General features: G+C 41.7%; 1 protein-coding gene across 2 annotated transcripts in view; it reads right to left on the bottom strand.

Annotated features, from left to right (window-relative positions):
- Positions 1-15,617, bottom strand: part of usp33 (ubiquitin specific peptidase 33) — a 54,374-nt gene continuing 38,757 nt past the window's right edge. The window contains exons 17-23 of one of the 2 annotated variants that reach the window (XM_037545580.1): positions 13,434-13,560; positions 12,657-12,826; positions 7,941-8,022; positions 7,755-7,863; positions 3,999-4,101; positions 1,927-1,995; positions 1-1,424 (exon numbers count right to left, since the gene is read on the bottom strand). In XM_037545580.1, coding sequence (XP_037401477.1) covers positions 1,267-1,424; positions 1,927-1,995; positions 3,999-4,101; positions 7,755-7,863; positions 7,941-8,022; positions 12,657-12,826; positions 13,434-13,560 — 818 coding nt within the window. In that variant the 3' untranslated portion in view covers positions 1-1,266. The remainder of the gene's footprint in view (positions 1,425-1,926; positions 1,996-3,998; positions 4,102-7,754; positions 7,864-7,940; positions 8,023-12,656; positions 12,827-13,433; positions 13,561-15,617) is intronic. The other variant, XM_017714679.2, reaches the window with a different exon arrangement.

Genomic DNA, 15,617 nt, shown 5'->3' with positions numbered 1-15,617 from the left:
TTTTTTCCACTGAATAATTTTGGGTTTAATTTTTCGGCCAACCAAAACCAACTGACAGACGTGTTTGGGAATCATTCTTCGAGTACAGCATTCAAAAATCACAGATACACCTGCCGTTGTTTTAGTCGATGCGCATTGAAAATAAAAGAAAAACATAATAAATCAATCATGCCATTATATACAGAGAATAATGCCTCGAACCTTAAACAGCTGTAGTTGATCCATACGTCTTTTTTTTTTAAAAACATACATTTTAAACGAGACTGCCTTAAATGTGCGCCTGGTTCTTCTAGAGCAGCTCTGCATCTACATGCAAATAGAGTGGAGCTTCGGCCTAAAAATCACATCCTTCCTATCCGCATGCACTTCAGATCGGGTTTGGCTTGCCGAATTAAAAAAAAAAAACATAAAAAGGTATAAACATTATAGTAAATCACATTACCTCCTCTGGAATAAATAACATATAACGCAGGAAACTCTGTGTTCGTTAAGTACTAGTACATTCAGATATAAATCGGACATCAGTATCGGAGCATGCAGAGCTGGAGGCCTACGGAAACAGTGCAAAACAGAAAGAAATAAATGTCCTTTCCTGAGACTATTTAGTGCTTCGGATCCCTTCGTAATCTCAGGTGGAGCGTCCGTTCTCTAAGACGGACGTTTTCCTTTTCAAAACCGGACGACGAGCACAGTACGACGTATTGGAATTCTTCACCTACATAACTCACTGACGATTCTTCTCTATTTGGTCACGATACATTTGTGATGTCCTCGGCTGCACGTAAAACTCAAAAGGTGTTTTGTTTTCCAAGATTCTACCTTAAAGGAGCGATAAATGACATGTTCATGGTTGGCTGGACTGGTGGGTTGGCAGGAAGGTTCGCTTGCTTTTCATCCAATCAGAAAGACTCATTCACTTGCACAGCTTTGGTGACGTTTAGGGGGAAGTTCCACTTGTCGCTCCTTTAAGCCTAACTAGTCAACAGCGCAGACAGAATGTGAACAGACGGTGCTGTATATACAAACATGAAGCATATTCTGAGACACATTTATTCCGCTTCTCTGCAGTAGGAATGGGTTGCGTAGGGAATCAAGACTGTGGTAGAGGTGTCTGCTCGGAGTGGGGGGGGATCAGGGAAGGCGTGGTCAGGCCCTTAGCTCGAATGCTTGAGAGCCAAAAAAAAAAAAAAAACCAAAACGAAAGAGTCGAGTGCAAAACAACAAACGTTTTCCAGTCCCCGATTAAATGGCAGCAGGTTGATTCTGCTACACACTGCGCGTCTCCACTTCGATCTTCTCTTCGGCCTGGGAGGTGTCCACTTCTTGGTGGCTGACGCTCGGCCGCACCGTCACCACCGGCCCGCCGCCGTGGATGGAGTGGAGGAAGTTCCAGGTCTCCTCGGAAATCTGCCCCGAATCAGCACCTGTTGAGATGGAAACCATTCGTGAACGAAACCCGTGACGACCTATTTGGTTTCTAGCTCGGTCTAATTTAACCTAGACTCTAGGACCAGTGTCTAAGCTCAGTGTTCATGTATTAGCACTTGGTGGCTTAATCCTGACCTAGAACAATGAAAGAGTGACTTTGCATTTATGTTACCAGCATTACAAGCTATCGCACTCATTCAACCAGTGAACTGTCTCCTCCTCCTTTATAATGCAAGGCAGGAAACCCCCTGGACAGGTCGCCAGTCTAGGTTTCTTCTGCTATTAATATGTTAGCCCTACATTTGGGGTACATTCACTTCCCCCGTTCACACAAGACAAGAGGAATGTAAGCTCGAATGGTAAGCTGTGTCATCGGCTCTTTTTATAATTCACTTTGTATGGAATTTGCTAAGGTTACGAGCATAAAAATACCGTTTTTCTGTTTCCTTAATCATAAATGAACGATTACGCCCCTTCATTCCTGATGGAGAGTGTTACCTTGCTTGAGTGTGATGTGCCCATTCTTATTCACAGCGATCTTTGAGTTGTCGATTGGTCCTGGTGGATCTGAAAAACAGCAACGGAAACATTAACAGAGGGAATCTTCCACCGCAATATGTTTCAAGTCTTAAACATGATTGAAGTATTTATGAAAAAATTCTAAGGAGGTTCTTCTAAAACACAACAGGAACACAAGTTAGCTTTGCATAGACAAACATACAGACAGTAAATGTGCTACTGTGAAGCCACGGTGTGTGCAGTAAGTGATGGGTAATGGGTTTAGTCCCATGTTTTACTGCAGCTCTGATCAGGCCCACCTGATCCTCCATTAATGCCATGTTCAAAAGACGTCAGAAACTGGGAAATTTCCTGACTTGGCAATTGCACAGCCGACAAAGTCAAATGTACAACTGGGAAAATCCGGATTTTAGACGACACACATGGGTTTACCAGATGTGACGCCACCTTTCACCTTTACCGCCAGTAAAAAAAACAGTAAACTTGGCAGTGACTGTGAAAAAGTATACATGGTGTGCTTCTACACTCACCGAGCACTTTATTAGGAACACTATACTAACACTGGGTAGGGCCTCTCTTTGCTCTCAAAAGAGCCTCAATTCTTTGTGGTGGATTCCACAAGATGTTAAACATTCCTGTGAGATTATGGTCCATTTTACATGCACACAACATGCCATTCTTGTAGATTTTTCAGGTGCACGTTCATGCTGCCCATCTCCCGTTCTACCACGATCCAAAAGTGCTCTATTGGACTCAGATCTGGCGACTGGGAAGGCCACTGAGGAACACTGTCATGTTCATGAAACCAGTGTGCGTTGACTTCTGCTCTGGGACATTATAATGCTGGAAGTAGCTAGAACATGTTAAACTGTGGTCCTGAAGAGATGCACATGGTCAGCAACAGTACTCAAATATGCTGTGGCATTTAAGCGATGATTGATTAGTGTTAACAGGCCCAAAGTGTGCCAAAAAAGACATTCCCCACACCATTACACCACCTCCACCAGCCTATCCTGCTGACACAGACAGGCTGTGTCCATGGATTTAAGCCGTTGGTCTCAATTTCTGACCCTACCATCTGTGTGCCTCAGCAGAAAGTGAGATCAGACTAGACCAAGTTTTTTTCCCCAGCGTTCAGCTGTCCAGTTTTGGTGAGCCTGTGCCCACTGCATCCTCAGCTTTCTGTTCTTGGCTGGTGGAACTGAAACCTAACGAGATCTTTTACTATTGTAGCCCATCCACCTCAAGACCTGACGTGTGCATTCTGATGCTTTCCTGCTCACTACAATTTTACAGAGTGGTTATCGGAGTTACTAGAGCCTTTCGGTCAGCTTGAATCTGTCATCAACAAGGCGTTTCCAGCCTCAGAACTACTGGACGTTTTCTTTATTGCACCATTCTGAGTAACTTTAGAGGCTGTTGTGTGTGAAAATGCCAGGAGATTAGCAGGTACAGAGAAACTCAAACCAGTCTTTATGCCACCAACAATCCTGCTATGGTAAACATCACGGAGATCACCCCCCCATATCTGTATGAGTTTATGCACTGCTGCCACACGATTGGCTGATTAGATACCTGCATGAATGAGTAAGTGTACAGTGTTCCTAATAAAGCGCTCACCAAGTGCAAGCCATGTGCTTTTAACTAGAGAAAGACAGAAAAGCTGAATGTGTATATTCTGGACCTCTATGCACGCCTTTGCCATGTGGTGGGCATTTCCTTCAACAAGCACTCAAGCTTGAGAAAAGTCGTATTTTCTCGTTACCCACTGGTGTTTACAACCTTCCAATGAGGACAGGAATACAGCAGGGCAACATCAACGGATTATTCTGGTACAATAAGTATATTGTGCTGTGTCGGGTGTTCATAAAACGCCTTAACTCTAGAGTGTTTGAAGAGGACAATCACAGCTTGCTTCCATGCATTTGGCCTGTAGAGTATATAATTTGGGGTCTTCCATACATATGATCTTCATTATTCCACTTTCGAGCATATTATTACCAGAGTACGGATGCTGAGGGTGGGGGAACTGCGCTGTGCTAAATACTCACCATTGTCTTTGCCTTTGACAAAAGCCTCCCATTCTCTGAACCAGTGCATGCTGATGCAGTAAATAACCACTGGAGACTCCTCCTCCTGGAAGGCCTTATTCAGCTACACAATGCAGAAAAAGACAAATAAAGAAATAAATCGCTAGTCAGTTTGAGTCATTAGGAAAAGAAGGAAACGGGAGGGAAAAAAAAAAGAGAGAGAGAAAAGAAAAAGCACGACTCCACGAACGCCGCTAAGATTTACTGGCTCTTGTAAAGTACGCCTACCTTTCAGCATGAGAGAGAGGAAGGAATGGAGCTGAATGAAAGAGAAGCGAAGTAAGAAAGAAAGAAAAGAAATCCATTTACTCTGCATAGCTTCTTTTCCTTCAGCTGGGTTGAGAGGCAGTAGCTGAAAGTGCATACGTTCTCATAAATGAATAATTACAGTCCGTTTGGGGGCTTCTGAGTGTTGCTTGTGAGAATGGTGAGGTGGCGGGAGGAGGAAATGTGAGTATGAGACCCACCCATCCTTAGAAAGCAGACCAGCTACAAGTATAATTAGAAGAAACAGTACAGGAGTCAACAAAACCCCATAGGAATCGGCTGGAGTTCTGCGTGAAAATCTCTCAATACGTGATCTGATTTTCATAAAAAGCCCCTTTTCTCACACAGAGCACGATTTATTCGAATGTGAGCAAATTCATTCCAACACGTGTATACGGGCCCGGTGGCTCAGCACAGGGCTCAAAATGCAGTTTTCATGAGGCCAAAATGCAGAGAAACAATTATGTTTTCAAAAATATTTGAATGTGTGTGGATGGAGGTGGAACAGAAGAACAATGTCAAAATGTGCAGAACAAGGCTACAAACTGGGAAACACTGGATTAAACAGTTAAACAGTCCAGATAATTACTGGGAAACAAGGGGAACATGGAGTGGTCCTTTGTAGATGATTAATAAACTCTTAACACATCAGTAACACATCAACATCATATCAGTAAATATCTTCTAGATGTTCTGTTGACACATTAAGTAGATGTGTTGTTAATATGTTCTTTCCATTACGCAAAACCTAATCTGACCAACCTTACAAAGTCCTAACCCTCCCCCTGGCCCTAATCCTAAACCTGACCTCAAACCAAAATCTAATCCTAACCCTGGCCCTGGCCCTAATCTTAACCCTAAGATTAACCTCAACCCAAAATCTAATCCTAACCCTGGCCCTGGCCCTAATCTTAACCCTAACCTTAACCTCAACCCAAAATCTAATCCTAACCCTGGCCCTAATCTTAACCCTAACCTTAACCTCAACCCAAAATCTAATCCTAACCCTGGCCCTGGCCCTAATCTTAACCCTAACCTTAACCTCAACCCAAAACCTTATCCTAACCCTCCCCCTGGCCCTAATCCTAAACCTGACCTCAAACCAAAATCTAATCCTAACCCTGGCCCTGGCCCTAATCTTAACCCTAACCTTAACCCCAACCCAAAATCTAATCCTAACCCTGGCCCTGGCCCTAATCTTAACCCTAACCTTAACCCCAACCCAAAATCTAATCCTAACCCTGGCCCTGGCCCTAATCTTAACCCTAACCTTAACCTCAACCCAAAACCTTATCCTAACCCTCACCCTGGCCCTAATCCTAACCTCAACCCAAAACCTTATCCTAACCCTCCCCCTGGCCCTAATCCTAACCTCAACCCAAAACCTAATTCTAACCCTCACCCTGGCCCTAATCCTAACCTCAACCCAAAACCTAATTCTAACCCTCACCCTGGCCCTAATCCTAACCTCAACCCAAAACCTTATCCTAACCCTCACCCTGGCCCTAATCCTAACCATAATCTTAAATTCAACCCAAAACCTAATTCTAACCCTCACCCTGGCCCTAATCCTAACCTCAACCCAAAACCTAATTCTAACCCTCTCCCTGGCCCTAATCCTAACTGTAACCTCAACCCAAAACCTAATTCTAACCCTCTCCCTGGCCCTAATCCTAACTGTAACCTCAACCCAAAACCTAATTCTAACCCTCTCCCTGGCCCTAATCCTAACTGTAACCTCAACCCAAAACCTAATCCTAGCCCTCTCCCTGGCCCTAATCCTAACCGTAACCTCAACCCAAAATCTAATCCTAACCCTCTCCCTGGCCCTAATCCTAACCCTCTCCCTGGCCCTAATCCTAACCCTCTCCCTGGCCCTAATCCTCGTATGTTCTCGGCATGTTAATGAGAGGGTTTTGCCACTAAAATACAGAATTTCCTCAGTTTCAGCCACTTTGCTGTTGATTTAGTCCTGAGTTTTGAATCAGTTTAACGTTGTGCGGCCCATCCTCTTCTGAGTTTGACCTCACAGGCAGACGCCCTGACATTCAGCTGTAGAAACGCCTGATCGTTGCTACTCCAATGATGGCAAACCATTCGTGACCTCTGCACTGACCGTTGTTGGACGCCCACTCCTAGGGGGGGGTATCAACATTGCTGAATTTCCTTCATTTGTAAACTACCTTGCCTGAGAACAAACCATGAGAAGCTGTTTAAGAATCCTGTTGAATCCTTTCCAGTTTTATGAGCCTCAACATTTCCCCAGTCCTTTGAATCCTCTTCAGATCAGGCCATTCTAAACTTGAACACAACTGTATTGTGAGGAGCAAAAAACCAGAACCAAAGAAAAGAAGCACTCCAGCCTTTACAAGGTCAGTATCCTTGAAGCGCTCTTCCCATCAATGATCATGTTTAAGCCATTTGTTCAATAATAATAAAGCACTATAAAATACGGTGTGGGTTCTTTATCATTTATTATCATGACTGAGCCCTGCAAGCAGAAATCCATACTGTACAAGGATCCATAACATGATGTGCATTGTTTTCCTATTAAATCATTTTAAAGGCTTATTTACTTCCAAAGCTTTGTATGAGCGTCCAAGTACAAAGACTAGTTTGTTAGTTTTCCATACTGGTAAATGACGTTAAAGTGTAATCGGTTTTTCCGTAACGTCTGGTTATACCACCTGACACGCGCTCAATAATCCGTTATCTGATTATTCACGTGGTGATGGAAACAACACGCTCTGACTGGAAATCTGATTAGGAAATCTGATAACGAGGCTGGATTTTAGCTCAGTGATGGGATTTCTCAGTGCATGTAAACTCTGATGGACTCTTACTCTGATTTCTTTCATATTCCTCGGTCTGAGCACGTGCGATAACAGACGGCGGAACCGGAAATAAGCGAGAAGCGTTGCCGCGAGACACTTTTGGAGCAACGCTAAACCTGAATAGATGCTTGACGACGAGGGATTTTAATATTCTTCATCTTTTAGATGATGACTGTTCATATTTTCAGGTAAAGTGGGACGATGTTTTAAAAAAGCCACGGCATGAAGTTTGAGTTTTACATTATGTTTACGTCACGTTTCCCTCAGTGAGTTTATTGGCTGGTTGTAAAGCAGAAATCTGATTACTGTCTGACTCCTATAGACCCGGAATATCCCCATTATCTGATTACTCGAGTGCATGTAAACACACAGATCGGATTACTGACAAAATCAGATCTTATTATTAAGCGCATGCAAACATGCTCCCTGATGCTCCTGCTTAAAATTTCATTAGACCATTATGAAATCTATAAAACAAATATCAAATACAAACACAAACACACCGTATGCTTTTTAATAAGAATAGCTTTTAAGCAGGAAAAGTCATCTGAACTCATTTTGAAAGCTCTGCTTGTCACTGACCCACAAAAGCTTTCTTTCAAAAGAAATGACTTACCCGGACGAACATGTCCAGCTCGTTCTTGCGGCGCTTCTCCAGCTTCTCGATCTCCATCTGGCAGGTGTGGCAGACGTACAGGTGGTTGACAGCAGGGCCTCCACCGTATCTAAAGAAGAGCACCAGTGGTCAGTCCTCGCTTCAGCTGAACACCACGATATACAAAATGTTACGACCTTAGCTTACCTGCTGTACAGGTGGTCCCAAACATTCTGGGGGAGCATGAGAACGAGGTCGTCGATGTACGTGGCCTTATGTGGCGGCACACCTGACAAAGTATGAACAAACAAGAATGACATTTTCTCAACTTCCATCACAGCAGAGCTCCTCAAAGACCTGAAACCAAACTGACCTTTATACCTTGTTAGTTATTAATATGAATCCCTGCTCATATTAAGCACAATTCATCATTAATTAACCCTTTCCAACTGAAGGTCTCGCCAGGGCTACATTGAGACTTTAACAACGTTTCTTCTTCGCTTCTTTTAATCTGCAGTGCGTGGACGTCCACAGATAGCAATTTGTATTAAAAGGAGTCGATTTTTAGACCCCGTCGTAGTCTGTCTGTGTTTGTGCCACATGCACAAGCTCAAAAAGAAGGTCCTGCTTGATTCTTAGGTCTCAAATGCAAAAAGAACAACACACTGATGAAGATATGACGTAGATGTAATAGTGATGTATAATCAACAGTAACAGATACTCAATAATTCAGTCCCATCACGTCCTTCGCCAAGTTTTGACAGAGTTCTGCTTGAAATCTCTTTGATTGTGCTCGCAATCATCAGATTCATCTGCTCGGGGAAGGGGTCTGAAGCGCAACCCCCATTACAAAAAGGAGAAAAAAAAGAGAGGTCTCCCATTCCCCAACACTTACGTAGTGCAGCTTTAAACAGAGTAATAATAAACATAAACACACACACACACACACACACACACACACACACACACATTCTTAATTCAAATAAACATAAATTATATATATATATATATATATATATATATATATATATATATATATATATATTCTATAAATTTTGTTTATTCAAATAACACTTCTCAGCAAATAAACACAAACTACACAAAAATAGATTCTGAAAATGTGTCTTGGGTGCCTAAGACTTTACATAAGACGCACATTACTGTATATACATACACACACACACACACACACACAACCACACATACACACACATACACAAAGGGTGAGTCAAAAGTCACAGGACAGTTTTATTTCATTTTTTATGCTGTCACAAGCCTCCACGATGCGGTGAAGGTGGTGTTTGTTGTGGATTTTCTCAGTATAGACAATTTGTTTTGACCCCAGAGATAAAAGAAAAAAATAATAAATAAAATAAAACAAAACTTGTGATTTTTGACTCACCCTGTGTGTGTGTGTGTGTGTGTGTGAATATATATATATATATATATATATATATATACATGCGCAACAGGAAGCTGGTGTAACCACAGAGGCACAACAGATTTCACTAATCATCTCAAATATGCAAGTGTAGTGGAAATTATTCGGCACCACGCACCCCTTCCATCACCCCCACCTACCGACAAACGACCCTCACCGATGCTGTTTTGCTCAGAAATGCGACACAGTATGGAAAGAAAATGAGCTATTATTTGCTATTTACACGTTAAAGCGACAGAGAGCTTCCCCAAATGTAATCGAGCAGGAAAGACGTTCCGTCTGAAGTTCACCTCTTTAGACTGCACAGAAGCTTTAAGGCTAATGTGGCTGGAAGCTTATACCCCACCAATTAGCAGTGTGCAAACGCATGCCTAGTCATCACAAGTTTGCCTCAAAAACAGGTGAAATTCTCATTAATAACATCAAGTAGACTTGCTTATGTGGTTTCAGACACCGATTGACACTGTAACCTATAAACGATGAACAAAAGTAAAGACCATATTCAACGTAACGCTACAGAACAAACACAAGAGTCCAAAAAAACCTATTTAGGCTTTTTAAGTTTTCAGTTCATTTCATTAGGAGTCATGATAGGCCTCTACCGTCGCCTTCCTGCCAACAGCTTCTTTTCCTCTTAAAATCAAATCACTGCAAGAATCAGAGCAGGCAGAGGCGAAGGCTCTTTTACAGCATTCTGATTCACGCCTTGCTCCCCACAATCACTGCTCAGCTGAAAGAAAGAGGAAGAGAGGGAGAATAAACACAATCAGCCAAGAGGAAGTGAACAGGCCTTGCCCTCCTGGCCCTTACACAGTTGGCAGAAAGCACAGCTCCACGATGATCTACGGTTGGCTCGGCTAGTGTCATGGTTAGGGTCGTAGCCGAGGAAACAGTGGTTAGATTGTTGGAAAAAACAGCCACGCAATATATCACTTCTTAATCATTACAGCGCTGGCCTTCGCAGTACTAATACAGCAGAAGCTGCAATATGCAAGTGAGTCTGACCAATCACAGTGCTGCTGTGAGGGTCCTGACCATTCACAGGTGCAGATGAGCTTCTGCACGTGCTCTGGATGAAAGAAGGGACTCATGTGGTCCAACAAATGTAAATAATAATAATAATAATGTCCATGTCACATGAAGTTCTCACAGAATGTGCTTTAAACATACCGTAATAAGTAGTGACACATTATTAATCCCCAGAATTATTTTGAAAACATACAGTGCATAAACTGCTGAAACTATTTAACCAAACTCCAATACAAAAAACAGTAAAAACCAAGATTTTCCCCCATTATATACTGTATATTCAGTTACGTGCATCAAGTAGTGATGCACGTTTGTTGTGACATGCAGTAGGAGTGTAACAATGCATCACGATATCCTGATGCAAAAATGTGAGTGTGGCTGTGTCACATTTCAGAGAGCTGTGACCTTCGAAGGTCACATTTCCCAGCCACGTCATGAACACAGTCTCATTTGAAAAGAACACGTGGGATTCCTTGAAACGCGGACGACCTTCTTTTGGCCGAATTCTGAGGATGCACTGAAGTATCCTTTTCAGCCTTGAACTCCCATGAGCCTCTGTGTCGCAAACTACCACGAAAATGGAGCAGAGCCAGCCAGTTAGTGGGACTGTTAGGGGGACAATTTGTTTTTAAATGCATGTTGCCCCTATTTGTCGTAAAAATTAACACCAGTTTACCAAATAAATTGGCTGCAAAAGATGTTATAAACAAATGAGTGTCCTGTCGTTAATATAGACCACCAGCTATATTTTTAGCACTGCTGTGGAAAGTTGTCAGCAGTTTTGCTCACATTTAATGTAAAGATGTAAGGCAGAGGATGAATCGTAACACTTCCTATGAACCCTGTTTTCATAATGCCTAATAAAAGCTTTCATAAGGCATTATATGGCATACATATCACCTTGTAATGCCAGGTATAGGCTTGTATAATTGCTCTTAAGTACTTAGAATTACAATGCGTACCACTTTATAAAGTACATGACTTACATTTACATTTACATTTACGGCATTTGGCTGACGCTCTTATCCAGAGCGACTTACAATTTGATCATTTTACACAGGTGGGCGAAGGTGGTGTTAGGAGTCTTGCCCAAGGACTCTTATTGGTGTAGTGTAGGGTGTTTACCCAGGTGGGGATTGAACCCCAGTCTACAGTGTAGAGGGCAGAGGTGTTAACCACTACACTAACCAACCACCACTTCCATAACGTCAGGTTCAGTCAAATTCTAACTACCTATAAAAGGTTTTTTTTTTATTTCACGTTGCAAAAAATGTTCAAAAGCAGCTTAATTTAATGAAACTGTTGTGGTGGGTCTGGTTGTTATCCAGGAAACGCCAGAACCTTGTTAGCATTATAAGAGTCATGTTTACAGTGTTCTAATAAGCGGATATGAAATGTGTTAGAAAGCCCAACACTATAAATTAGTATTCTCTTGCTTTATGAAGTGCATGAAATTACAATTTATAAGCAAATACATAAAAATACATGCTTGACAAGGTATTAGCATATAGCATAGCATATAACACCTTAAAGATGCATTTATAAATCATGAATATAGGATTTATAGTGTTATTGGGTTAATACTATAGTGAAAATGGCAAACAATGAGCGAGGCAAAGCTACAAGTGAACAATAAAAGAAGCTCTTAAAAATAAAAAAGCAGGCTAACATCACTGGTCAAAGCTGAATCTGAATTTGACCGACATCTAACTGGGAAGCGACGGCAGTCACGTTATAAACAATGTTGCCTAATAAATAATAATAAATAAACTACATGCCAAGATTTTTTCCCAATTATATTGTGTTTTCAATTCTCCAATTTCCTGAAATGTCCCATGTAGTGATGCACGTTTGTTGTGACATGCAGTAGAGGTATAACAATACGTTGTAATACCACGATGCAAAAATGTGCTGTGACCTTCGAAGGTCGCATTTCTCAGCCACGTCATGAACACTGTCCCATTTCAAAAGAACAAGCAGGATCTGGCTGAATTCTGAGGACGCACTGATGTTTCCTTTACAGCCTTGAACTCCCATGAGCCAATTTGTACAGTTACAGTTCAACTGTCAATTGGCACTTTGTGGTTAGGTCAGAGGTTAAGGCACCATATCATTTGGTGCTAGACGAAAGGAAGACTTCTCTGCAGACTGCTGCTGCTAAGGACGCTGCACCTTCTCTGCTCTACCTAGCAACAGCCCTTTAACTGAGGCACACCCAATGTGTATGGTGGCAATATTAGACATGGCTCCTGTAGCTATGTACACACCAATTTAAATACATTTAATTACGTCACTCTGCCGCTGTGAGTGTGTAAGGTAATCGGATCTGTTATCGCAGCCCTTAACATTGCGCTCCTCACTTAATTTCATACAAGTCAGAACAATAAAAAATACTATTAATCATGCAGCCCTAGTGTGTAAGCATTACACAGTTGACGCAGCTGAATCCTCACCTCCATGAGCGCACAGGAAGTCGTGATTGGAGATGGGACCAGGCTCAGCGAAGGTCCTGAACTTGTTGAGCCACTGGCGTGAGATGTAGAACTGCAGCAGGCTGGGCTCCATCATGTTGAGCAGTGCCGTCACCCTCCGCCTCTCTTTCTGGGCCTCCTCGTTGCTCTTCCTGTGAGGGAATACTTTTCTATGAATGTCATGTTTGTAAGCATCTCGTTACACATGTTATACATAACACGTTATAATGCATTCATAAGGCATTATAAACATGGTTATAAATATTTATAAAAATGAATTACACTGAACTACATTTTATAGCCATGTTTATTACACATTATGCACTGTTATTATAATGCATTATAAATAGTATAAATAACATTTTATACAGTCAATGCCAAAAGTAAAGACTTCACTCTAACACTACAGTAGAGTAATGTTAATTTCTGCTGGCGTTCTACTGGATACGCAGTGTTAAGTTAGTGCCAGGCTAACGGTGGTGCACATTCACAGTGGTGTACATTGACTTTCCCACATTGGGTAAAACACTGATGGCAGCTCTAGTTTAAACTCTGACATTTGAGGCCTGTAATGTGCTTTACTGTGAAAGTTTTAATGTTTCAGTTTCCACTTGAATCACATATAAAGCATCTGCCCTGTTTTCGACTGCAAAGGTAGAATGACTCACTCATTAAAATGCAGCACATGCATTTTATCAAACGCACTGCTTCAGTGTTCACTTCCACATCCAAATCTGTTGGTTAATGTGAAGATCTTACTTGTAGAAGAGCACGTAGGCCTCAGCATTCTGAACACAGGACTCTGAGACTTCGGTCACGCTCTGGTCATCAAACTCATACCACAGCTGGTTCAGGTCATTTCGACAGTACGCGATGTAGTGACCGCCTGAAAAAGAAAAGCAACAACAATTGTGTTTGCCAATGCTGTAGCAGGTAGCAATGCATGCACATAACAACATATATATATATATATATATATATATACACAGTCATGGCCAAACGTTTTGAGAATGACACAAATATTATATTTTCACATGATCTGCTGCCCTCTGGTGTGTTTGTCAGATGTTTTTATCACATACAGAAATATAATTGCAATCATATTATGAGTAACAAAAGCTTTTATTGACAGTTAGAATGAGTTAATGCAGCAAGTCAATATTTGCAGTGTTGACCCTTCTTATTCAGGACCTCTGCAATTCTCCCTGGCATGCTCTCAGTCAACTTCTGGACCAAATCCTGACTGATAGCAGTCCATTCTTGCACAATCAATGCTTGCATTTTGTCAGAATTTGTAGGTTTTTGTTTGTCCACCTGTCTCTTGATGATTGACCACAAGTTCTCAATGGGACTAAGATCTGGGGAGTTTCCAGGCCATGGACCGAAAATCTCTATGTTTTGTTCCCTGAGCCATTTAGTTATCACCTTTTGCTTTATGGCAAGGTGCTCCATCATGCTGGAAAAGGCATTGTTGATCACCAAACTGCTCTTGGACGGTTGGGAGAAGTTGCTCTCGGAGGACATTCTGGTACCATTCTTTATTCATGGCTGTGTTTTTAGGCAAGACTGCGAGAGAGCCGATTCCCTTGGCTGAGAAGCAACCCCACACATGAATGGTTTCAGGATGCTTTACAGTTGGCATGAGACAAGACTGGTGGTAGCGCTCACCTCGTCTTCTCCGAACAAGCTGTTTTCCAGATGTCCCAAACAATCGGAAAGGGGATTCATCAGAGAAAATGACTTTACCCCAGTCCTCAGCAGTCCACTCCCTGTACCTTTTGCAGAATATCAGTCTGTCCCTGATGTTTTTTCTGGAGAGAAGTGGCTTCTTTGCTGCCCTCCTTGAGACCAGGCCTTGCTCCAAGAGTCTCCGCCTCACAGTGCGTGCAGATGCACTCACACCTGCCTGCTGCCATTCCTGAGCAAGCTCTGCACTGCTGGTAGCCCGATCCCGTAGCTGAAACACTTTTAAGAGACGGTCCTGGCGCTTGCTGGTCTTTCTTGGGCGCCCTGGAGCCTTTTTGGCAACAATGGAACCTCTCTCCTTGAAGTTCTTGATGATGCGATAGATTGTTGACTGAGGTGCGATCTTTCTAGCTGCGATACTCTTCCCTGTTAGGCCATTTTTGTGCAGTGCAATGATGACTGCACGTGTTTCTTTAGAGATAACCATGGTTAACAGAAGAGAAACAATGATGCCAAACACCAGCCTCCTTTTAAAGTGTCCAGTGGTGTCATTCTTACTTTGAATGATTGAATGATTGATCTCCAGCCCTGTCCTCATCAACACCCACACCTGTGTTAATGGAGCAATCACTGAAACGATGTTAGCTGGTCCTTTTAAGGCAGGGCTGCAATGAAGTTGAAATGTGTTTTGGGGGATAAAGTTCATTTTCTAGGCAAATATTGACTTTGCAATTAATTGCTGTTAAGCTGATCACTCTTTATAACATTCTGGAGTATATGCAAATTGCCATTATAAAAACTGAAGCAGTAGACTTTGTAAAAATTAATATTTGTATCATTCTCAAATCTTTTGGCCATGACTGTACACACAAACACACACACAATATATATATATATATATATATATATAAATAAAACTACACTGCAAAAATGGTATCTTGTCCAGTGAAGTTATCTTACATAGAATCAATAAATCTTTACGATTTTTTTTTTTTACATTTTAAAAAATTGTTTTAAGTATTTTTTTACGTAAAGTTATCACTTTATTGGCAGATAATTTTTGTTGTTGTAGGAAATGTGCTTGAAACCAGCAAACTTGTCTGCCAGTATGGTGAGATAATTTCACTTAATAAAATAACATAAAACAAGTAAATAATGTCTTGAAATAAGCTAGAAAATCTTATAAGAAATAAAAAATTAGATATATTGACTAGATTTCATATCATTTCACTTTATTTTGCAGTGTAAAGGTTATGT

Source organism: Pygocentrus nattereri, chromosome 2 (genome assembly GCF_015220715.1).
Source record: "Pygocentrus nattereri isolate fPygNat1 chromosome 2, fPygNat1.pri, whole genome shotgun sequence".
NCBI lineage: Eukaryota > Metazoa > Chordata > Actinopteri > Characiformes > Serrasalmidae > Pygocentrus > Pygocentrus nattereri.
This window is presented reverse-complemented; position numbering and strand designations above follow the sequence as displayed.